We start from the raw sequence: 20,814 nt of genomic DNA on the forward strand, positions 1-20,814 counted from the left end.
ACCCGTCGTTTGCACAGGCGTCCTGCTCCAGCCGTAATATTCTCCCTCGTCAGGGCCTTCGGCGTGCAATATGCCGTGGCAGGCGTAATCAAGCTCCTGAGCGATCTTTGTATTTTTGCGCAGCCTCTGTTATTGAGTAGCTTGCTTGCTTTCATAGCTTCTCATGACTATGAGCCGGGGCAAGATGGGGAGAAACGGCCCATTGCCACCGGAGCAATGATTGTCTTTGGAATATTCGGCCTGGCTGTTATTCAGACCGTTCTCACAGTGAGTCCCTATATTTTCTTGAAGTTCTGGCCCCCTTGATGGTGCGACTTGTTGGTCCACACTTCGCATAATTCTTATACTCATACATGATGGGCCGCTTCTTCAGCACCAATATCTACAGATGGTGGCAAATACAGGCATTCGAGTCAAGGGAGGCCTGATGGCCGCGATATACAACAAGTCTCTGCGGCTTTCTCATGAGAGTAGGTCGTGCCGACCGACGGGCGATATCGTAAACCACATGGCTGTAGACACGCAGTACATCCAAGATCTCATTCCGATGGCCCATCAGCTGTGGTCCGCACCTCTGCAGATATTCCTATGCGCCCTGGCGCTGTACCGTCTGGTTGGGTGGGCGCTGCTAGCTGCCGCGGTAGTCACGCTGCTCATGCTCCCTTTCAACGGGTGGATAACCACCGCCATGCTGAACCTCCAGGAGCGGGTCATGCGCGCGCGAGACTCGAGAAGCCGGATTGTCTCGGAGATGGTCAATAATATCAAGGCTATCAAACTTCATGCCTGGACGTCCGCCATGCTGGATCGACTCGGCTCCCTGCGGCGCCACCACGAGCTCCGCACCATCCTGAAAATGGGCGCTGTGCATTCCTCTGCTACTTTCAGCATGGTGGCCGCCCCTTTCTTCATGTCCTGCGGGACATTCGCCTGGTACGCGCTCATCGATAAGCAGCGTCTCACGGCCGAAGTCGTGTTCCCTGTCCTTGCATTATTCCAGCTGCTTGCCGTTCCGCTAGCTTACCTGCCCATGTCCATGACTCTTGTCGCGCAGGCAGGAGTCGCTTCGCGCAGGATAGGCACTTTCCTGAGCGAGGGGGAGGTCCAGAAGAATGCCACCGTGTTCGAAAAGACCGCTCATCTACCCGGAGACGAGACGGTGGTCGTTCGAAAGGGCGACTTTTTGTGGCAATTCGACGACGACTTGGGGAACACTTTGGACGACATCAACCTGACGGCTCGGAATGGGCAGCTCTGTGCCATCGTGGGCGAAGTTGGGGCGGGCAAGTCGTCTTTGCTCCATGCAATCCTGGGCGAGATGCACAAGGCTCGCGGCAGCGTCGTCGTTCGTGGCTCGGTCGCCTACGCGTCACAGCAACCGTGGCTTCTACACGGCACGGTCCGCGACAACATCTTATTCGGTCAACCCTTCGACAAGGACTTCTACCAGCAAACCATCGCTGCGTGCGCCCTGCTGGACGACCTGGCCCAACTCCCGCATGGCGACGCCACGGTTATCGGTGAGCGTGGCCTGGGTATCTCGGGAGGACAGAAGGCCCGAGTGGCTCTCGCGCGGGCTGTTTACGCGCGGGCTGATGTGTACTTGCTGGATGACTGCCTTTCTGCCGTCGATGCGCACGTCGGCCGGCATCTGATTTCGCACGTTCTGGGTCCGCAGGGATTGCTTCGCACGAAGACCCGCATCCTGGCGACGAATACGACTACGGTTCTTCCGTGTGCCGACTACATTTACCTACTTCAAGATGGCGCGATTGTGGAAGCCTGTTCGCCGACGACGGCCTCGTTTCATCCGAACAGTCTTATCGGGAGACTTCTTGGAAGAGATGGTCCCAACGAAACGGCAGACGAAGCGGAGGAGATTCGTGGGATCTCGTCGGCGGCGGACATCGATCCGACTGCCGAGGAGAATAGGAAGAGATGGAGCGAGACGACGGTGGGAACTCTGTTAGGGAGCGAGGGAGAAGGCGCACAGCCAACAAACCACTCCGACAGGCAAGGGGATGAAGAGAGCCACCCGGCAGTACATGGAGAGTTGGAATCAGTGTCCTCCCGAGAAACAAAATGGGGCGGTACGTTGCGCCACACTGAATTCGCCGCCCAATTTATTTCGTCCCAGCACCTAAGGACGCAGATACTGACCAGAAGAATGCAGTTTATGCCCATTATGCAAAAACCGTTGGGTTTGACGCCGTCACCCTTTACTGTGTCAGTGTCATTGCGGCACAGGCCATTCAGATGGGTAAGGACCAGGGAACCACCAGCAAACAATCTGACGGGAAGAGTAGACAGGAGTTGGCTAGTGGATTCTTTTTGCTTCCCCTCGAACTGACAAGATGCCATAACAGGAAGCACCCTCTGGCTCAAGAGATGGGCCGATTCGAATGTTCTGAAGGACAACCGAGCACATAGTACAGTATATATCAGCGTCTACATGGCGCTTGGATTTGGGTCTTCTGTCGTGTCCCTAGTACAGTCCTTGATTCTTTGGATTGCCTGTGCCACGAGGGTAAGCCCCCCCAAGTGACGTTCATGTCGACGAAGAAGGACGAGCTGTTAACGTGTTATCTTCTGGCATATAGGCGTCCCAGAAGATTCATGAGGGACTGGCCAAGGCTGTATTTGCTTCGCCAATGGAATTCTTTGACGTTACCCCGGCAGGGCGTATCATAAACCGGTTCCTGGGGTAAGATTCCCATCATCCACCACATCTTTCTCCTATTCCTATGCCGTACTCGGATCTTTCAAGGTCTTGTACAAGCACCGAGCTAATCACGCATGTATCTATAGTGACATGAGCCGGATCGATGAAGCCTTGGGCCGAAGCGTAAGTCATAAGAGGGGAGATCAGAGAGCCGCCGTTCGCAGTAAACTAACCACGAGACTAAAATAGATCAACATGGTCTTGACCAACATTGTACGGACCTTGTTTACTCTGGGCATCGTCTCCGTTTCTACACCAGCGTCTACATTGTTTATCATTCCCCTTGCGGTCCTTTATCTATGGGTTCAAAGATACTACATTAGGACTTCGCGCGAGCTACGGCGCCATGAGAATGCCACACGGAGTCCTGTCTACGCGCATTTTCAGGAATCACTATATGGCATATCAACCATCCGAGCATACCGGCAGCAGGCGCGGTTCGAGCGTGAAAATGAGGCCCGAGTCGATGCGCACCTGCGCACCCTGTTTCCCTCGGCATGCGCCAACCACTGGCTCGGCATTCGGCTCGAGCTACTGGGCGCACTGGTGTTGCTTTCATCCGCCGGTTTCTCCGTCCTGGCCATAGCCCGCGGATCACCGCTTAGTCCTGGCCTCGTGGGTCTGGCTATGAGCTACTGCTTGCAGATCACGGCGTCGCTAAACGCCGTGGTGCGGCAGTCGGTTGAGGTGCAGCTCAACATTGTTTCCCTGGAGCGCGTGCTGGAATACACGAACCTCCCGTCCGAGGCAGCCGAAGTCGTGGAGGAGTGCCGCCCTGAGGCGGGATGGCCGGCCGAAGGGGCGGTGACACTCGACCACTATAGTGCTCGCTATCGCAGCGACCTGGGCCTGGTCCTTGACGACGTCTCGGTCGATATCCGGCCCGGCGAGAAGATTGGCGTTGTCGGACGCACGGGAGCGGGAAAGTCGTCGCTTGCGCTCGCGCTGTTTCGGATCCTCGAGCCGGTGACGGGTACAGCGCACATCGACGGCGTAGACATATCGGCTATGGGCCTGGCAGATCTCCGCAGCCGGCTTGCCATCATACCACAGGACGGGGCGTTGTTTGAGGGGACGCTACGTCAGAACCTTGACCCGAGGAATGAGCATCTGGACAGCGACCTCTGGGATTCAGTTTGTGAGTGGCGCCTTACTTCCTTCTCCCGTCATTTTTCTGTGTGACTGACTCTTTGACCAAATTACAGACGAGGCAGGCCTCGCACCTTTTATCCTTCAACGGGGAGGTGGACTAGATACTAAGATTTATGAGGGAGGTAGGGATTGTCCGAGAATCTGACTCCTTTTTCTTTTTATTTCATTCTTTGACAAAGCATCGTCCTCAAGCTACCCACTCTCCCCCCAATTGCACTGACTGACATACCATGCCCCTGAAATAGGTTCCAATCTCTCTCAAGGTCAGTGCCAGCTCGTATCGCTGGCGCGCGTCATGCTCAACCCGTCCAAGGTGGTTATCCTCGACGAGGCTACGGCGTCCATGGACGCGACGACGGACGAGCGCGTGCAGGCGAAGCTCAAGAGCCCGCTGTTCAGCAACCGTACGGTGATAACCATTGCGCACCGCATCGATACGGTGCTCGACTACGACCGCATCCTCTCGCTGGAGAGGGGCCGTGTGGTGGAATTCGGCCCGCCTGCCGACCTTCTCCAGCGGCGAGGTCTGTTCTACAGCCTGGCTAAAGAAGCGGGACTCGTTGAGGAGTCTTGAATGGTCCGCCTCTCTTCATCATTTATAGTCTCACCTAATTCACTCCTTTTTTCGTTTCACTCCTTTGCCTACCCCTTTACCCCTTTACCGTCTGCCCATTTCCCGCCGTCGCATTTATCCAACGATCTGTATGGAGTACAGAGTACAGAATGCGGTTAGGGGATAAATGGTCTAAATAATGTCAGCTGTTACGAGTTGAATCCGTTGTCTCCGAGGATGCTCACTCCCAAGTCTAACACATTCGTTTCTTATAGAGTGGTCAGCACCTGTCGGTATGTCATAAAGTCTTGGCCATCTGTGTTACATTAGTCTGGGTGCGACTCAGTGCCATTATCTGGGCATTCTAGGACCTAGCCGTGAATGATCCTGGGGAAGGGACGATCGAGACCAGGAGTTGTTGGCCATCACGACCAAAGACGGCTACTGGAGACCGTTGTAGGTTTGGGTCACAGCTGCCTGGCGTTAGGAAGCACCTTGGATGGACTGACTCGTTCCTTCGTATCCTGCTTGGACGTGGCTCTGACCTATCTGGGATATAATCTGAGCCATACTCAGTTCAAACCAACCACCGTATCCCCATTTTCTTTTCATATAAGGCTCCCTCTCATTAGCTTCCCAACATACCCAGTTATCACCGGGAAACGGCCTTAATACCATACACATACGTTCCCAGTATTCTACAGATAGCTCTTTCGATCGGACGGGACATCCTTTCCGAACATGGCCACAATGTCACCGTCCGCGCAGGACACGCCTGCGACAGTTGATCGCCGCCGGGAGAGAGAAATGAAGCTGGACTGTCTGCGCACGTTATTCAGGTCATACTGGGGCGATCGTCGCCAGGGCAGCTGGTCAGACGAGTCGGAAGCCCGGGCTCGATTCTCGTGGGTTATTGGGCGTCTTGAAGAATCGGGGCTATGGCCCTCTGTCGAAATGCTTGAGGTTCGTCGCGCGATGCAACGCCAAAACTTGCGTACCTGTCTGAGGCACAGCATGGCGTGCTCGTACATGCCCGGCACAACAGGTCTCAAGCAAGTAGACCGTTAGGAGCGTGGCTACAGCGAGCTTCGAGGCATTTTGTGCGTCGTGCACAGCATCCCGGGTGGTCTGCGCCGGCCAAGGCTCTATAACTATGAAGCCGAATACGAAGCGACGCAAAACAAGGTCGTGGACGTTTTGCTGGACGCATTATCCCAAGGCAAACCCCCCTATCTCGCAGCCTCCTATCGCACAGCCTCTAATCTCACAGCCCAATCCTTGGATAGGAACTTCGATGACCGCCCACGGGGCGAATCTACTGAGAGGACTGAACAATTGGCCGATGCGGAGGATTTTGCCAAGGCCATAGACGACGAAGGTCAAGACGACAAAGGTCAGGACGACAAAGGTCAAGACGATAAAGGTCAAGACGATAAAGGTCAAGACGACAAAGGTCCAGACGCCAACGGTCAGGACGACAAAGGTCAAGACGCCAAAGGTCAAGACGACAAAGGTCAAGGCGACAAAGGTCAAGACGACAAAGGCCAAGGCGATGCTGGCAATAGTCGTAATCAGTTCAGCACCTGGTGGAACGATTCAAAGCTAAGAAAGTATCTCGATTCTCTTGAGACCTTGGAGAGATGGACCGAACGTCGCAATTGAACAAGGCCACAGTTACTCCATTATTATTTCATCTCGGAATGCAGCCGTCGTCGCGAAGCGGACAAGAGGACTCGGTATAATACAGCTTAGTAATCACGTGAGCTAGCGCTCGGCCGAGCCCCACTTTCAACGTCACAATGGGATTCTAAATTGACGTCGTCTCTGGACCGAGAGCTACGACGTACGTATTGAGTAGAGCTCACCAACACCTCCCAATCGCTCTACTTCGACACCGCCCAACATGTTCCGATTCGTGAGTCTCGCGGCGCCCCGTTTCGATAAAAGTGACACTATACGTTTGGTATCTTCTAACGCCGTATCAGCACAAACCCCTCGACATCATCACCGTCTTCCACAAAGCCGCGTCCCCGGCTTCGCAGAGGATCGCGACTCTCCTGAAGCAGGTCTCGGCCAACGCGTCCAACCCCGCGACCATGGACCAGGCGAGCGACCACAGCCACCAGACTTCGCCGAAGCGCACCGAGTTTGAGCTCAACATCACCGAGGAGCCTCCCACCGCCGACCAGGTCAGGACCATCCTCGAATACGTCGGTCCGAACAAAGTGTCGAGCGTCATCGCCGGTGCATCGAACGAGAAGGAGGCGCTGAAGAAGTTTGAGATGGACAAGAACAGCTTCCATAGGCCAATGGTATGTTCTCTGTGAATCGTTTCATTTCCCTTCGTCCTTTTACCAAGTATCTGTGGGCTAAGATGAATCTGGCAGGTTGTGGACTGGCATAACGGCAAGGCAACTACCTCGGAGAATGAGTCGGAGATCCTCAAGATGCTCAATGCCTTGAACGAGAGCAAGAGCAAGTAAGACAAAAAAGCATTGTCTTTTATACGCCTTTGTAACACGATGTACAAGTCCCTTCTCCATATTGCTCCCGGTTTCTCTCCAATACAAAATGCTTCCCATTCTACTACGCACCCGCTTTGTCTCATCCGAATACTCCGCTACCCGGACAAAGAAAGGAATGCCAGGCAGTGTTCCAACGTACCCACGTAACGGGGAGACAAAGTACATATCGTTTCTTGCCCAGGGAGGTAAAATGTCGAGACATGTAATCAGCTCCATAGTCTGAGAGATGGGACCAAATTCGATCCCATGAGAATCAATCGGATCAATCCAGTAGGCCTTCGGCATGATTCGAGCATCAGATGAGACGTAACAATGTAAAGGCAAGTCTGGCTCTGATTCAAGAGTCGGTTTCCTTTAAAACGATTCACAAGAGGCAGTGTTCGTATCAGGCTAACCGTTAACTACAAAGATAAACAGTCTTGACCATGTTCAGTAGACCTTAGACCTAGGTCTATGTTCTGGAACCCCAGCCCAACTACGCATAGATTCAGCTCGTACCCTCGTATCACTTCGTCCTTTCCTGGGGTCACACTTCACAGACGGATGCCCGACATAAGACGAGATCAGCATTGTTGTTACAGTTAAGGGTTGACGAGCAGAAACGAGACGACTCCACTCGACTCGAGGTTCCAGTTAACATCTGACATCGGCTCCTATGTCATGATGGATGAGTTGCTACTTATACAACTCTGGCCCGCCATTCGCACTCCCAGGGGCAAGAAGCAAGAAAGGAAAGAACGGACACGACAGCTGCTCAACAACATTGCGAGCTCTACTGTGGAGACCCGGCTGGCGGTATCCTATAGAGTTGTTGCCTTCACTGAACCACACAGGGCTTCATCGAAGTGCTTCACATTCCCACCACTTCCTAATCATTGCCTGCTCACCGGGACTTCTAATCACTTCCCGCTGTTGCCTTGCGCGAAGAATCAATCCTACCTGCCTCTTCTCCCTCTCTGGCCTCTCGTTACTTTTCCCTCCTCATACCTTACCACTCCTGACCCTCTCCCACCTTCAACCCTCATCTTTCTACATCCTTTACACAACTATCTCCCAGCTGTGCTCAAGCAAACTCATCAACATCTCGCGTTGTATCTGCGGTACTGCCTTGCGACTTGTGGTATTTTTCTCCTGAAGCTTGCCATTACCAGATATCACTTCTTGCATCAATTCTGCAACTCTCTCTCTTGCCCCTACTATCGCCTGTCTACCGACATCTTGTCTCTTCGCATCTCTGCATTGCGCAGCTGGACGTCTCAACGATAATCACCCCGAGAGTCCACTGCTCACGAGCTCTCTCAACTCTCTACAAAAGACTGCGCTCTTTTATCTTCAGTACCGGAGGTGAGGCATATTCAAGTTTATCTCCTTTATTTCCCATTCTACCTTCACTTGGATATCTGTATTCTTTACCTCTGCTCTTCTCTATCCCACTACGATTCTCACTTCAATTGCTTCCATCTAACGCAAGCTCGCCAGATCGCCACCATGGCCTCCGCCCCGATGCAGAGCCGCTACCCCGGCTCCAACCTCCTCTACGAGCAGTCGGCGCTCGAGAACAAGGTCTATGTCCCTGAATGGAGCTACAACTACCCCACGGGAATTCCTCATAATTACTCCATGGTCCATGACCATTCTGGTCTCCGCCCCGAGTACTATACGGAGAACTATGTGGCCATCAGCTTCTACCAGCGGGACCCCGCTACTGTGAAGGCCATCTTCAGCACTGAGAACGGCAAGCACCAGCCGCGTCAGGTGAAGCAGCTGAACGACTACCCTGCGCCTCGCAACCTGAGGCTCTGGGACGCGGAGAAGCTCCAGAACACCGCCAACTCGGTCCGGAAGAAGTTCTGGGCTGACATGCGTGACATGAAGACGCCGACATGCTGGGATGACCTCTACACGTACTTTGACGCCCAGGACATCTTCTCCCATGGAGCCCTCAATCTCTGGAACTTGGTGCACCTGCTGTGCCACGAGAACCGGATCATCACGCGTGACCTTTTCGCCTCCATGTGCTACGAGGTGGGCGTCTGGGCCGACGAGTGGCTCGAGAAGGAGGGCAACAAGGAGAAGCTCCTGGCCTGCGATGTGCGGCACGCTGATATCCTTTCCGTCCTCTCGGACGAGGAGCAGAAGGAGATCAGCGAGCTCCGCGAAGTGGACATGGTCATTGTCCGCGGAGCCTTGGCCCACCGGCAGGAGCAGCTGATGGGATATGAACGCGCTCTCGCCAGGCCATTCCCTGCCAATGGTCTCGAGGTTGCCTGGTCTAACCATGCCATTCATAACTGGCTCGGTGAGTCCAATACTGCTTTTCAATCTCTTTCCACTCCCTACCTGTCCACTGTCAATTCCCATAGAACTACAAGCTAACCATCCTTCTTACAATCTAGCTGGACAACCTGTCAGTGAGAAAAAGAGCGGGCTCCTCTCCCCATCCGCTTCTCACCCCGTCATCGTCAATGGTTCTTCCCGGGTCTCGTCAGCCGCTGCAGTTGCAAGTGGCACGGCAAAGAATCACCATACGGCCCAGCCTTCGTTGGCCAATGCTACTACTCAGCAGGTTCGTCCGTTGGGCTCGACCAGCAACGCTGTTGTCGCCAACGTCCCACTATCGGCTGTCCCACCATCGGCTGCATACCCCTCCGGAGCCCAGGCCGTCCCTGTGATTGCTTCCAACTACCCATCTGCCACAACCAACTGTACGGGTGGCTTTATCGGTCGGCTTTTCTCCAAACCCGCTTCAAAACCTCTCCAGCCCCAGGCTGCCCCCTTCACCTCCACAGGCGCCGGCACCGGTTTCCTGCGGGGTGGTTATACATCCCAGTCGACTCTGCCCGGCCCCATTCCCTCTAATGACCAAAAGCCTGCCGCTTCGGCTGAGGCCGGTGGCAGTGGTCCTGCGTCTGCTACCCCCGCTCGAAAGACACAGGCGCCGGCGACCTATCGAACCCCCAGGAAGGCTCCCGCCAATGCATCTCGCCATCCTACACAACCCTTTCCCAACCAGCGCGACAATCAGACCGACTCCAGCAACCCCAACTCATTTGGGCGAGCAGGCCATAAGGACGTCAAGGCAAACTCGCCACTTGGAGTCCCCCGCCAGCGGGCATACAGCGGCAGCGTTGGTGACAAGGCTTCCACAGCTCCTGTTTGCGACAAGACTCAGGGACAGACAGAAGCAGGTAAGAAGGCCACGGAATCTGCTGCGTCTCCCCAGAATTCAGGTATGTTTAAAACGTTTCCCCTCGAAACAACACCTTTCCCGCCATGGCCCAAGAACATTCCAATTGACAAAGTGCCAGGTGCCGCCTCGCGTGGCTGGGAATATCAAAATGCCAATGGACTCCACGGACCCATCTACCGACGGAGCCCTCACAAGAAGAATAAGATTCAGAAGACGGGCGGTCGGCATCCTCCCTCGCCCAAAGAGCTTTCTACCGCCAGCACCACCTGTCAAAACAAGTTTGATCTTGATAGAAGAAACCCGGAAACCAAGTGGCTATACACTCCATGCGAATGCTACAGATGCGAGGAGCGCAACCGTTCGGTGATTGTCAGGCTCCATGACCTACCGCCTGGCATTGATCAGCACATCGTTCTTCGTAGTCTGAAAGGGATCATGTCCCGGTGGGGTCCAGTCGACACCATCAGCCGAGTTCAGAGCGTTGGGAGCTTGCTCAGGGTGATGTAAGTAATCTTGCGTGTCACCGATTCCGGGTCCGTTGATCTGCGATGGGGCAACTGCTGATCAGAAAACGTCCATTCCAGGTACGTGGATGCGTCACGGGTTCTAGAGGCCGCAGAATCGGAAGACCTCTACTGCGACGAGTTTCGGTGCTACATTTCCATTTCCGCTGCGTACCGTACTGCCTACGGCCAAGAATGGGCTCGCCGGCGTGGGATTTTCGTCAAGGGTTATCCAAGGAACCGCGAGGAGGGCCGACCCGAACACCCGCGTCGCGATTATACCATGCCGACGCAGAAGAATCAGCAGCCATACCAGCAGCAGTCTTACTATCAGAACCAGAGCCCTCCCGGGGTTCTGACGCGGGCCCACCAGTCTGTGAGCCCTACAGCTGCTCCTCAGGAATCGGCATCTCGGGTCAGCTCCAGCAGTACCTTTGGGTCCCGACCAGGGAACAACGGCGTGCCCATGGTACACCAGCTGGCTGTTTCTTCTGGGTTCGTCCAGCCGGGTCAGCCCGGTTATCCCACCACTTCTCCACAGCCTGGAGTCCACGAGATGTCTGGGCAGACGCAGACTCCTCTGCACCCAGTACTCCCTGCCCCGATGAATACTTCCGCAGGTCCCTGGGCCATGCAAGGCCAGTACCATCCAGTGTATCCGTTTGCTGCCGCCCAAACTCCTTCGGGGCAGTTCATTCCGACCATTGGCGGTGCCCAGCCGTTCTATCCGCAAGTGGACGTCCATCACCCTGCGGTTCCTGCCGCCATTCCCAGCGCTGGCCTGAATGCAAATAACAACTCGGCACAGCCTTCCAAGGCTCCGGCTTCTGAGAAGACCAACGGCGAGGATTAGAGATCCAAGCCTCCCTTTGAAGAAGCCCTCTCCGACGATGGGGCTAGCGTTGGTAGCGCCTCTACCAACGGCAGTAATGCTGTCAAGGTCAAGCTGCCCAGCGGCTCCAAGGCACCCGCCACTCCGGAGGATGTCGAGAAGCGGAGCGAGATTGGGAATGATGGTGCGAACCCCGCGGCGGAGTCTGTGGAAAACAACCACTCCTCCAAGGAAGAACAGGACACCATGAAAGAGGTCGCTCATGACAACGTCCCTGGACTGGAGCGTCCCCATGGCAGTGCGTCGGCTAGGGATGCCGGTACCGTTACCAACTTTAATGATTCGGGGGAGTCTCGAAACATTAGTCGGGCCCCTTCGGTCTCTTCCCAGGTTTCTGGGGGAAGATTCAAGAAGAAGAGCAGGAAAAACAAGAAGAAGAATGGTCGCCCGAGAGAGAACCAGGCTGGCGATGTTGAGAAGCATACTGGTGAGGGTCCCGGTGCGGCGAAGGACATCCCCCTGGGAGTTGCCGCTGAGGCAGATCAAGTCAAGCCTGTTGAGGATCAGGCATCTTCGGCGCCCGGAATGCAGCCTGACGCGACTGTTTCTACAGCCGTTGGTGTTCCTCGAACTCTGAAGGAAACTAATGGGTCGGGGTCTTTGAGCGACAGCGAACCCGCCCCTCTCACTTCCCAGCACGGGCAGCGGGAGAACAACAGATTCCCAAAGAGCAGGAAAGAGCCCAGTCTGCTGCAAAGAGTCTCCGTCAACAACCTGAAGAACGCAGCAGTCGCCGCCGGTGCTGCCAACCCGTCTGCCTCGGAAGCTCACGGCGAGGGAGAAGCCGAAAACTCAAAGATGCAGGCGCGGTCGCTCGAGACTCCTGCGCCGCCACGGTGCTCGATACCCTCAGAGTGCGAGAGCACGGCTGAGACGTGGTATACTGCCAAGTCGCGACAGACCAGTGAGGCCGAAAACACCGCTGGCCTATCTTCGCCCAAGAACAATGGAGACGCCAGTAAAGATGCTGCTGCAGCCGTCGACAATGCCCAGGCGCATAAGCCCGTCTCCTCCAACAGGGCAGTGAGCATGAACCCTCGATCGCGGACCGTTTCTGTGGCTATTCCCTACAATCTGTTCGGTAGAGGGCAAGCCCAACCTCGAGCTACTCCATCGCACACTATTACACCCAGCTCTTCGCCCATCAAGAAGGACAGGTCCCCGCCGTTGGATAAGAAGCCACTTCCTGCGGTTTGGCCGACTCCAACTCAGTCCGATCCATGTTCCGCTTCGGTGACGTCTGCTCAATCGGATACTGATCGGCAGGATGATGGCACCGCTCAGAGCGACACCAGCGCGACCGAGCACCGGGGAAGCGATACTGAATACGTCGAGTCCACCAAGAGCTCGCCTGGCAAGCGGATCGACGAAGGTGCCAGAGGCCCAGATCGCTCACCCCAGGGCAGCGAGCAAGCACCAGCCGAGGGGACGGGAACCCAGTCCTCGGAGCATACCAACGACCGATGCCACCAAAATCAACGCAACAGCCGCAAACAGCGCCAGGTAGCTGACAGAAAGAGGAACGACAAGCAATCGCAATGTCAATCTTCCCAGCCGTCGCCGCCAGATTCATCTCGCTCTCGCTCTCGCTCACCGCAGAAGAACAAAACTCTAGTCGACCCTCCATCCAGCACCGGGGTGACTCGTCCGGAGAAGAACGGCGCGAGCAAATCCTGCACCAGCCAGAGCAACAGCGACGACGACGAGTTCCCTTCCCTGCCGGCGGCCAGGAAGGAGCGCGAGAACCCACTGTCAAATGTTGCGACGGCGTGGGCAGCACCGGACCGAGTGCGGACCATTAGCAGACGCCTTTCCACGAAGAAATCCGCAGATGGCACCGCGATTCCCTCACCTCCCAGGGATGCTGGCCGGACGGTTTCTTCTGTTCATACGAGTCCCACGAAGAATGGGCTTGTCGAGCCTGGTTCTCGGACCGGTTCTCCGGTCAAGTCGGTATCGAACAGTCGCCATGACAAGGGTGAGGGTGAGTGATAGTCGAATGGTAATGAGGTTCTAGTTGTACGTGAAGTGAGGATGAGGGGGCGGCGGGAGTGGCTAGCGGTGAGTTTGAGCATGGAGAAAAGAGGTTGAAGAAAAGACAAACGAAGAAAAGAGGCCAAGGCTCACCCAGGAACTCGTATGAAGATCGAGGATTGGGAATCAGATAGATGGCAATAGCTAGGTCAATTTGGCTGCGTGATAACTCTTCATGGAAAAGATTGGTCGAGCTCTGGAACGTATGTTGTACGAGGAAAAGAATATGGTCCCGCTTGTATGTGTTCGACCGGAGTAAGCTGAGACGACGGCTGAAAACTGTGTTCTCGCTTTTCCTGTCCTTCATATGGTGTCGTGACTGCTGCTGCGTGAGTCGCCTTGGTTCCAATTCACACCACATACCCATTACCGGCTTCACGTCGCTGATCTCCTCTCAGATTGGCGCGGCGGATAAAGAAGTTGCGTTTCTATTCGGCCCGTATAATACAGAACCTCCCATAACCCCTCTTCCCTCTATTTCGAAAGCGTTCCGCATGTCCATTCTCATGCGCCAGTCTTGACAAGGCCAGTTACCGCCTCCTCGATCTCCTTGTCCGACAACCCCTCGAGGCTCTTCGCCTTCTCGACGCCAAAGTCTACCACCACAGCCCCGTTAGCAATTCGGAGTTCAATTGGCTTTTGATTTCGTAGATCTGAGAAAAAAGAGGGTGAGGTAGGACGGGCGCACGAACCGTATCTCGCATAGACCTTCGGAGCAGTGCCGGCCGCTTCACGCAGCATGATGGGAATCTGGGGGTTGTGCTTCTTCATCACCGGGTACGACCGTGTCAGGAATGCCCTGCCGCGGAATCCAGTTAGTTGAGATTCTTTGGTTCTTTTGCACCGGAGGATGAAGGCCTCGGGAGCTGCGTAAAGAAAGGCGGGTGGGTAGGTAGTGCGGACGTACCGAGTGGCAGCGCTGTGCTCTGACGTCTGGCAGAAGAGGAATCGCACCTCCCTGAGGGCGGAGGTAAAGGCGTATCTGGTCGACATGGCTGAGCTGGTGAACCGTTGACTTGGCTGGTTGGGATGCTGTCGTCGCACATCACACGGCCGAGGAGTCTACGGTCGATTGGCAATTGGCAGATGTTCCGACCATGGTCCGTGCGTCGTATTTCCGGAACGATCACGTGACGTTATTCCCGAATCTGTGACAGCTCCCTGATTTATAGAGGTGATGCACTTGGATACTGTCATGAAAAAGGCATAATATGACAATCTTATCAACTCCTTATTGTATGATAATAACCTGTATATACTATTGTTGAAGAGGTTCTGTGGTAACATAAGAGTCGCAAGGACAAAAACATTTATATGTCAACTGCCAACAGCCGTTGTCGGACCAACCTCGTTGTCTGAGTGCGTGCCATGTAAGTGGCGATAGCTAAAGTGGGTCCCTCGCAACCGACAACGGCCCGCTTGCCCCCGATTATCTCCGCTCAAATCTGGAATCCCAATTCCTCTCCACCTCTTCCCGTCCTTATCAAAAAGTTGACGACGTGCCAACTTCACTCCTCCGCAGTCGCCCCGATCCTCAACCACCTCGAACCCGGGACCCGCCACCATCTCCAATTGCAGGCACCTTCTCCCAACACCGTTGAAGCTTCAGACCCCAACGTCAAAGTCGGCACCACCGGTCGTCGCGTGACCTCCGCCACTTCGCCGTAACTCTTCCCCCCAAGCTTACAAACCCAACCCCCCGAAATCGAGATGGCTCCCACAACCAACTTCTTCCGCGCCGCGCGGCCGCTCTTCCACCAGCAAATGTTCACCGGCCCCGGCGCGGCCCGCACCGCTTTCCGCAATGCCTACTCTCCCTTCCGCGCCCAGCAGTTCTTCCGCAACAACGGCTCCAAGCGATGGCAGAGCTCCGCCAGCGCCGAGGCCGAGCAGGCCAGCTGGTTCAAGCGCATGTGGGACAGCCCCGTCGGCCTGAAGACTGTGCATTTCTGGGCGCCCATCATGAAGGTATGGGGACTTTTCTTTCCTTTTTGCTCCTATAAGAGAATCTTGGACGACAAGCATCTGGACCTGTGAAGAAAGAATACGCTGACGTCTTTCCCAGTGGGGTATCGTCCTTGCTGGCATCTCCGACTTCTTCCGCCCCGCCGAGAACCTCTCCGTGACTCAGAACGGCGCCCTGACGGCCACCGGACTCATCTGGACCCGTTGGTGCTTCATCATCAAGCCTAGGAACATCCTGTTAGTTTCGACCGTCCCCTTCCCCTTCGTCCCATGGAGTCAATCATGAATTTCCTCCGCAGAATCAAACATACTGACGCCGTCTCCGTCACAGCCTTGCCGCCGTTAACTTCTTCATGGGTGTGGTCGGTGTCATCCAACTTACCCGCATCTTCATCCACGAGCAATCCAAGAAGGGTGTTGTCGGTGCCGTCCAGGAGATCAAGGAGGAGGTGAAGAAGGAGAATACCTCTTCCTAAGTCAAATCAGCCAAGCGGTACATACTCAGCACTTCGAAACTTAGACATCGACCGAGACGATGCCCGGATCATTGGGTGTAGAATCAGGAACACAAAGACACATAGATTCCGAGTGGCCACAGCCCATATGTGCAAGGCAGGGCTATTATTTCAGTTGGAAGAGGAACAGCCGCTCTTATTATTGCGTCCGTGGCCGGTTGGGATTTTTTTCTCCCCTTGAAAAGCGTGGATATGCAAGCCAACCCGGTGTATACAAGTCCCGTGGGAGTTGGGGACCAAATGGACCGAAGGAGGGGGCCTCCCGTTGTACAGGACATAACTGTTCAAGTTCTCCTTTTTTGCTTTCTTCTTTGCTTCCTCTGCAATTTTTGAAAAGAAATAGACCCGGATTAAATACGGACTGGAATGGTATGACAGACCAGGTGGTTCAGTTACTATTACGGCAACTTAAAAGACTTCTGGTATTGTAATGGATCTTGTGCTTGTTAGCATGGAGTATGAATAAACTGACTTTCCTAAGTGATAGCCCTCCGACTCGTGGATTTTAAGCGCAGCCATTCAAGGTCTTAGATCTAGCTGTATCGACTTCTCGGCGAATCTTAACAGCATTTCCTTGTCCTTGAATCTCAAAGTGATAATACATTCGGCGCGCGCATAACCTCCAAGGATAACACCTGATATTTCCCAACTCCATTCAACCCCGTTATTCATCACATTGACTTCTAACACACCCAAAGAGATCCCTCCACATACATGGTATAGATGCCAAACACACATATACATCATCTCCTTGGGGTCTGCCTTAGGACCAGCCACAGGCTACGCCTTACCTGCAATGCAGTGAAGCCGGACTGTCATTACACCCCTGAGACGCGAAGAACGCCCTGTTCCTATCCTCTCTGTCGCGGCCGTCAAAGGTCGTGGTTCAGGGAATTACCAGTGCCATATATACCCAACCAAACCCACTTTGCCCTGCCTTGACACTTCCCCTTCCTTTTTCAGCTGCCATTTCCTCGTTCGTCTTCATTATTGGCAGCCTTACAACTACATCCCATAGCTGCCGTCATCTTGTTCTCATACAAGTTTCCGTTTATTCGTGAGGTGGGATCTCGTTTCGGACGCTTCATCTGCTGAAGGTCACGGTGTGGTTCTTAGTGGGCATCGAAGTTGGCGTTCTCACTTGGCCGTCGGCTTAGCGGAACACTGCCACGAATATATTAGTATATTTGAAACCCAATGGAAGATCAGACGCTTCCGTCATATGCCAGACTACTCACCCTCCTGTTGTTTCCCAAGCCTGGTCCTCGCAACACGGTCTCGTTGCCGGGGTGCCGTTTTGCTTGCTCGCTTGAGGTCTTCTAGTCGCTCTCGTGCCTTGGGAAAGTCTTGGGCTACCGGGTTTGACATTCCCATGTTAGTTGCTATTTTCACGACGCCCGACGCCCCTGCAATACCACAGCATCACTCGCACCAGGGAAGAGACGCCCACTTACCAGCCGCGCGCCAGTACCACCGCTTCGCATCCTCCAAGTTGACGGCAGTGCCAATGCCAACCTCAGTGAAGTAACCCATGGCATATTCTGCCTTGGCGAGGCCTGCAATAGCTGCTTTTCGCGCCCACAGATATGCCTCCGTGTCACTCTGTTGAAGCACCCCTTCGGCACCCGTCAAGTACCAGCCACTGAGCGCCAGCTCGGCTTGGTGCTCCTCCTGAGTGGCCGCCTTCGAATACCACATGATGGACAGTCTGGGGTCGATGGGACAACCCATCAATCCATATTCGTATGCGCAGCCGAGACGGAATTGTGAGAACTTGTAGCCCAGTTCCGCAGCCTGTTTGAAGAGTTGGACGGCATATGCTTCGTCCCTGATGATCACGTCGGTCGGCGATGCTGATTCGTACAATAGACCCAGTTCATGTAGGGCGTGTGGATTTTCAGGGTCCGCCCTCTCGGCGGCCCGCTTCAACCAGCTTATGGCTTCTCGCGGATTCTTGGGTTGGCCTAGGAGACCTTTCAGGAGTATCATTCCCATCTTGTACATTGCCGGCGTGTCCCCGAGCGTCGCTGCCCGCTTGTACCACTGCGTCGCTTTGAGCGGGTCTTTCCTGGTCCCGCCACCGTCCTCATGTCCAATTTCGCAACAGACTGCGGTACGGTACGCCGCAGCAGCATGGCCCAGCTTGGCCGCCGACTGGTACAAGGTGAATGCTTCTTTGTTCTCGGGCTCGATGCTGAACAACCCTCGACCGAGAGAGTCTGCGTACACAAACATCGCCTCTACATTTTGTGCGCTCGACAGCTTCTTCAGTATCTTGTTAGCGTCCACCAAGTACCGTTCTCGGGCTCGGGCACGACTCTTCGGGTCTGGAAAATTCGCAACCAGAACGTCGGAAGCCTCAATGAGTCTCTTTGCCAACCGCAAGGCAGATTCCTGATCATTCGGGTCGTTCTTAATGTTCACGCGCAATTGTTCCAGCTCCTCGGGGGTAACCGGAACAGTAGTTCGTGTAGACGAAGTGTTCGGCTGGGCGTTTTGCGGTTGCTGCTGGCGCGGCAGAGGCTGGGCTTGCGACAGCCCGCCGCTGGACCCATTGTAGTTGCGCACCGGCGCAGGGCGATCGTGCACATTAACCATGGAGTTCGGCATGTGGCCCGGCCGTATTGGCGTGGGATGAGAGGGCAAGGAGTCGGGTCCTCGGGATTGCGATGGGTTGGGTGGTCGCGACGCCATTGTCCCTCCCCCAAGTGATGGGTGCCGATCGTAACTGTGCGCCGCATAAGAGCCGTTCATTGGGGGCAAGGGCGGGGCATCCCCAGGCATTTCGAACACGGCAGTTTCCGGCTTCCTGAGATCGGGCTGCGATTTGGCGCGGCTCATATTGGAGGTTCGCTCAGGTCCAGGCCGCAGCTCTTCCGGAACCCCAGGGCCCGAATATTGGCTGAAAGAATCCCGTTGCTTGGGCGGTCCGTCATACCGATATCTGTCAGACTGTGGATTGCTTAAATATTCCGGGTTGCTCATGCGTGCAGGCGTATAATAGGTGTCCAGAACGTCACCGACCGATTCCCGCCGGTAGTATCCCTGATCACCATTCTCGTATTCCGAGTCAGCAGCACTGTAGCCTCTAGAAGGCACCGGCATGCCTTGGTCTGTGGAGTACACACGCCGGGGCGGCAGGCGATGACTGTGTGACGTCGATGGTCGCGGTGGCAGTCCGCCCGTGGCATGGGGTCCATTCAGCGGCATGGTACCTGTCCGCTGGATTGGCCCCCGGGCCATAGGGTCGTTCAATGGCGTTGTCATACTCCGATTAGGAGGCCCAAAGTCATCCCTGGGAGGGGGGCGTCCGTATTCGTCGTCAGTGCGGTACTCCGCCCCATAAGCAGGATGAGGACCTGGGCCGGGACGTGGATCGGAAAAACCTTGCTGATAACCCTGCGGAGGTGGTCCTCGGGGATCTACAGGTGGCCCAGAAGACTGCATGTGGTAATCAACGCTTCCGCCATGCTGGCTCGTCGTGGGGTTCTGCGAGATGTTCATGCCGGCCATTTGGCTGACCATTTGATTCTCGTGATCGAAATCCGTTCGATTCCGCTGTCCGGGGAAGGATGGGAAAGTGCCTCCAAATGCTGCTGGGCTTGTGGGACTCCTCGGGCCCTCGCCTGAGAGCCGCTCATACTGAACAGGCCTACCTGGGCCTCCTGCTGACGGGATACCGTTGGCATGGCCTCCTCCATGTCCAGCAGGGCCTCCTCGTGGCGGATACGGGCGGCCGCGTGACGGGTCGGCCGTCATTGGCCCTGAAATAGGGGTTCCCCTTCCCATTGGCGGCTGTCTCTCGCCTCTGCCCTGTTCAGGCCCGTATTGATCTGTAGGCGGATAAGCTTGGTTCGGAGTAGGACCCCGTCCATAACCTCGATCCTGGTGCTGTCTGACGTAATCCTGGCCATGGCCATCATGATAATCATAGTCATAACCATTCAGGTAACCGCCATCATAATGTTGTTGTGGCGGCTCGACATGTCGAGGAGGTCCAGGCTGGTACGGGTCTCGGGGAGGTGGCTGGCGCGGTCCAACGCCACCACGACCATAAGTATGCTCCGGGGGGTATCCGCCTTCATACGCCATTGCTTATCCGGGCCCCCTCCTTCTGTGTCGTGGCCGACTCGCGTTCGGCTGTGCTGTATCGACAGACGTTGTCGCTGTGTGGGAGATGGTCCAAATCCTGATAACGGCTGAGGTGGCTGTTGCTACAAGGCAATAACAAGGAAGCTTGAGCAAGAGTAGCAAGTCCGCAAGCAGAAAAAAAAAAGTACTCTCTAGAGTCGCATCGAGGGTGTGTTCCTGAGATCGGTGTCCTGTTGGGAGAGGTCGCTTTTGGGGTTTCGGTCGTTTTGCACCGCCATACAGAATTGGAATCGCAAGATCAAAAGTCGTGGTCGTATACTTCGTACACAGCGGGCAGGATCTGAACCGTCGGAGGCGTCGAGAGGCGCAATGAATGGCGAAGCAAAACGGTGGGCAGGGTAACGACAGCTAAATCAGGCATGCGACTTCGGGTATGATTATATCGTCAGCAATGGCAGTAGGTCGGAAGTCGGGCAGCGAATAGCTCGAGTCCTGTGGCTGAGAGAGCTGGCTAGCCTTGGGGCTCGACAGAATGTGGAAAAGATAGAGAAAAGGCAGAGATGCAACGTCGGTATGGTGTGTAGGTATTATGGAGGCAGATAATGCGATTTAGGGGGCTTGTGGTTGAATGGCCCTTGGTATATCGTCGAAGGAAGAGGGAGTGGTAATGG

At 55.1% G+C, this 20,814-nt stretch overlaps 8 protein-coding genes across 8 annotated transcripts; 5 read left to right on the forward strand and 3 right to left on the reverse strand.

Moving 5' to 3' along the window:
• The first annotated feature begins 56 nt into the window (after positions 1 to 56).
• Positions 57 to 5,131, forward strand: ACRALDRAFT_1075065 (uncharacterized protein). Its single transcript, XM_071018322.1, has 9 exons — positions 57 to 267; positions 374 to 2,090; positions 2,174 to 2,260; positions 2,367 to 2,527; positions 2,601 to 2,704; positions 2,809 to 2,845; positions 2,912 to 3,860; positions 3,928 to 3,996; positions 4,120 to 5,131. Exons 1-9 carry the CDS (start codon positions 217 to 219, stop codon positions 4,446 to 4,448), a joined length of 3,504 nt encoding a protein of 1,167 aa, XP_070877506.1. The 5' UTR covers positions 57 to 216; the 3' UTR covers positions 4,449 to 5,131.
• Positions 5,132 to 6,055: 924 nt separating this feature from the next.
• ACRALDRAFT_1075066 (uncharacterized protein) lies at positions 6,056 to 7,258 on the forward strand. The gene is made up of 3 exons (XM_071018323.1): positions 6,056 to 6,342; positions 6,413 to 6,739; positions 6,815 to 7,258. Exons 1-3 carry the CDS (start codon positions 6,331 to 6,333, stop codon positions 6,908 to 6,910), a joined length of 435 nt encoding a protein of 144 aa, XP_070877507.1. The 5' UTR covers positions 6,056 to 6,330; the 3' UTR covers positions 6,911 to 7,258.
• Positions 7,259 to 8,821: 1,563 nt separating this feature from the next.
• Positions 8,822 to 11,498, forward strand: ACRALDRAFT_1092346 (uncharacterized protein; the record flags this gene model as incomplete). Its single annotated transcript, XM_071019603.1, has 4 exons — positions 8,822 to 9,251; positions 9,316 to 9,663; positions 9,742 to 10,645; positions 10,727 to 11,498. 4 exons carry the CDS (start codon positions 8,822 to 8,824, stop codon positions 11,496 to 11,498), a joined length of 2,454 nt encoding a protein of 817 aa, XP_070877508.1.
• Positions 11,499 to 11,535: 37 nt separating this feature from the next.
• Positions 11,536 to 13,529, forward strand: ACRALDRAFT_1092347 (uncharacterized protein; the record flags this gene model as incomplete). Its single annotated transcript, XM_071019604.1, has 2 exons — positions 11,536 to 11,546; positions 11,573 to 13,529. 2 exons carry the CDS (start codon positions 11,536 to 11,538, stop codon positions 13,527 to 13,529), a joined length of 1,968 nt encoding a protein of 655 aa, XP_070877509.1.
• Positions 13,530 to 13,550: 21 nt separating this feature from the next.
• Positions 13,551 to 14,629, reverse strand: ACRALDRAFT_1092348 (uncharacterized protein; the record flags this gene model as incomplete). The annotated part of the gene is made up of 5 exons (XM_071019605.1): positions 14,479 to 14,629; positions 14,264 to 14,370; positions 14,025 to 14,167; positions 13,642 to 13,964; positions 13,551 to 13,592 (listed from the first exon to the last, which is right to left on the reverse strand). Exons 3-5 carry the CDS (start codon positions 14,077 to 14,079, stop codon positions 13,551 to 13,553), a joined length of 420 nt encoding a protein of 139 aa, XP_070877510.1. The 5' UTR covers positions 14,080 to 14,167; positions 14,264 to 14,370; positions 14,479 to 14,629.
• On the reverse strand, positions 14,076 to 14,564 carry ACRALDRAFT_1055371 (uncharacterized protein; the record flags this gene model as incomplete). Its single annotated transcript, XM_071015852.1, has 3 exons — positions 14,076 to 14,167; positions 14,264 to 14,370; positions 14,479 to 14,564. 3 exons carry the CDS (start codon positions 14,562 to 14,564, stop codon positions 14,076 to 14,078), a joined length of 285 nt encoding a protein of 94 aa, XP_070877511.1.
• A 652-nt stretch (positions 14,630 to 15,281) lies between the features above and the next one.
• Positions 15,282 to 16,012, forward strand: ACRALDRAFT_1068801 (uncharacterized protein; the record flags this gene model as incomplete). Its single annotated transcript, XM_071017602.1, has 3 exons — positions 15,282 to 15,539; positions 15,637 to 15,773; positions 15,868 to 16,012. 3 exons carry the CDS (start codon positions 15,282 to 15,284, stop codon positions 16,010 to 16,012), a joined length of 540 nt encoding a protein of 179 aa, XP_070877512.1.
• Positions 16,013 to 17,204: 1,192 nt separating this feature from the next.
• On the reverse strand, positions 17,205 to 20,143 carry ACRALDRAFT_2026038 (uncharacterized protein; the record flags this gene model as incomplete). The annotated part of the gene is made up of 3 exons (XM_071020366.1): positions 17,205 to 17,215; positions 17,290 to 17,403; positions 17,506 to 20,143. The coding sequence occupies 3 exons, from the start codon at positions 20,141 to 20,143 to the stop codon at positions 17,205 to 17,207; spliced, it is 2,763 nt and encodes a 920-aa protein (XP_070877513.1).
• Positions 20,144 to 20,814: the final 671 nt, after the last annotated feature.

This window comes from Sodiomyces alcalophilus, assembly GCF_042370955.1.
Source record: "Sodiomyces alcalophilus JCM 7366 unplaced genomic scaffold ACRALscaffold_2, whole genome shotgun sequence".
Classification (NCBI taxonomy): domain Eukaryota; kingdom Fungi; phylum Ascomycota; class Sordariomycetes; order Glomerellales; family Plectosphaerellaceae; genus Sodiomyces; species Sodiomyces alcalophilus.

What these genes read in the sequence shown, in the direction of transcription:
- ACRALDRAFT_1075065 (XM_071018322.1), top strand. Translation starts at nt 217, where the DNA reads ATGATTGTCTTTGGAATATTCGGCCTGGCTGTTATTCAGACCGTTCTC. An exon ending in ATCATAAACCGGTTCCTGGG is followed by an intron (nt 2,705 to 2,808) that starts GTAAGATTCCCA and finishes ATGTATCTATAG; the next exon opens with TGACATGAGCCGGATCGATG. An exon ending in ATGAAGCCTTGGGCCGAAGC is followed by an intron (nt 2,846 to 2,911) that starts GTAAGTCATAAG and finishes AGACTAAAATAG; the next exon opens with ATCAACATGGTCTTGACCAA.
- ACRALDRAFT_1075066 (XM_071018323.1), top strand. An exon ending in ACAGCTTCCATAGGCCAATG is followed by an intron (nt 6,740 to 6,814) that starts GTATGTTCTCTG and finishes TGAATCTGGCAG; the next exon opens with GTTGTGGACTGGCATAACGG.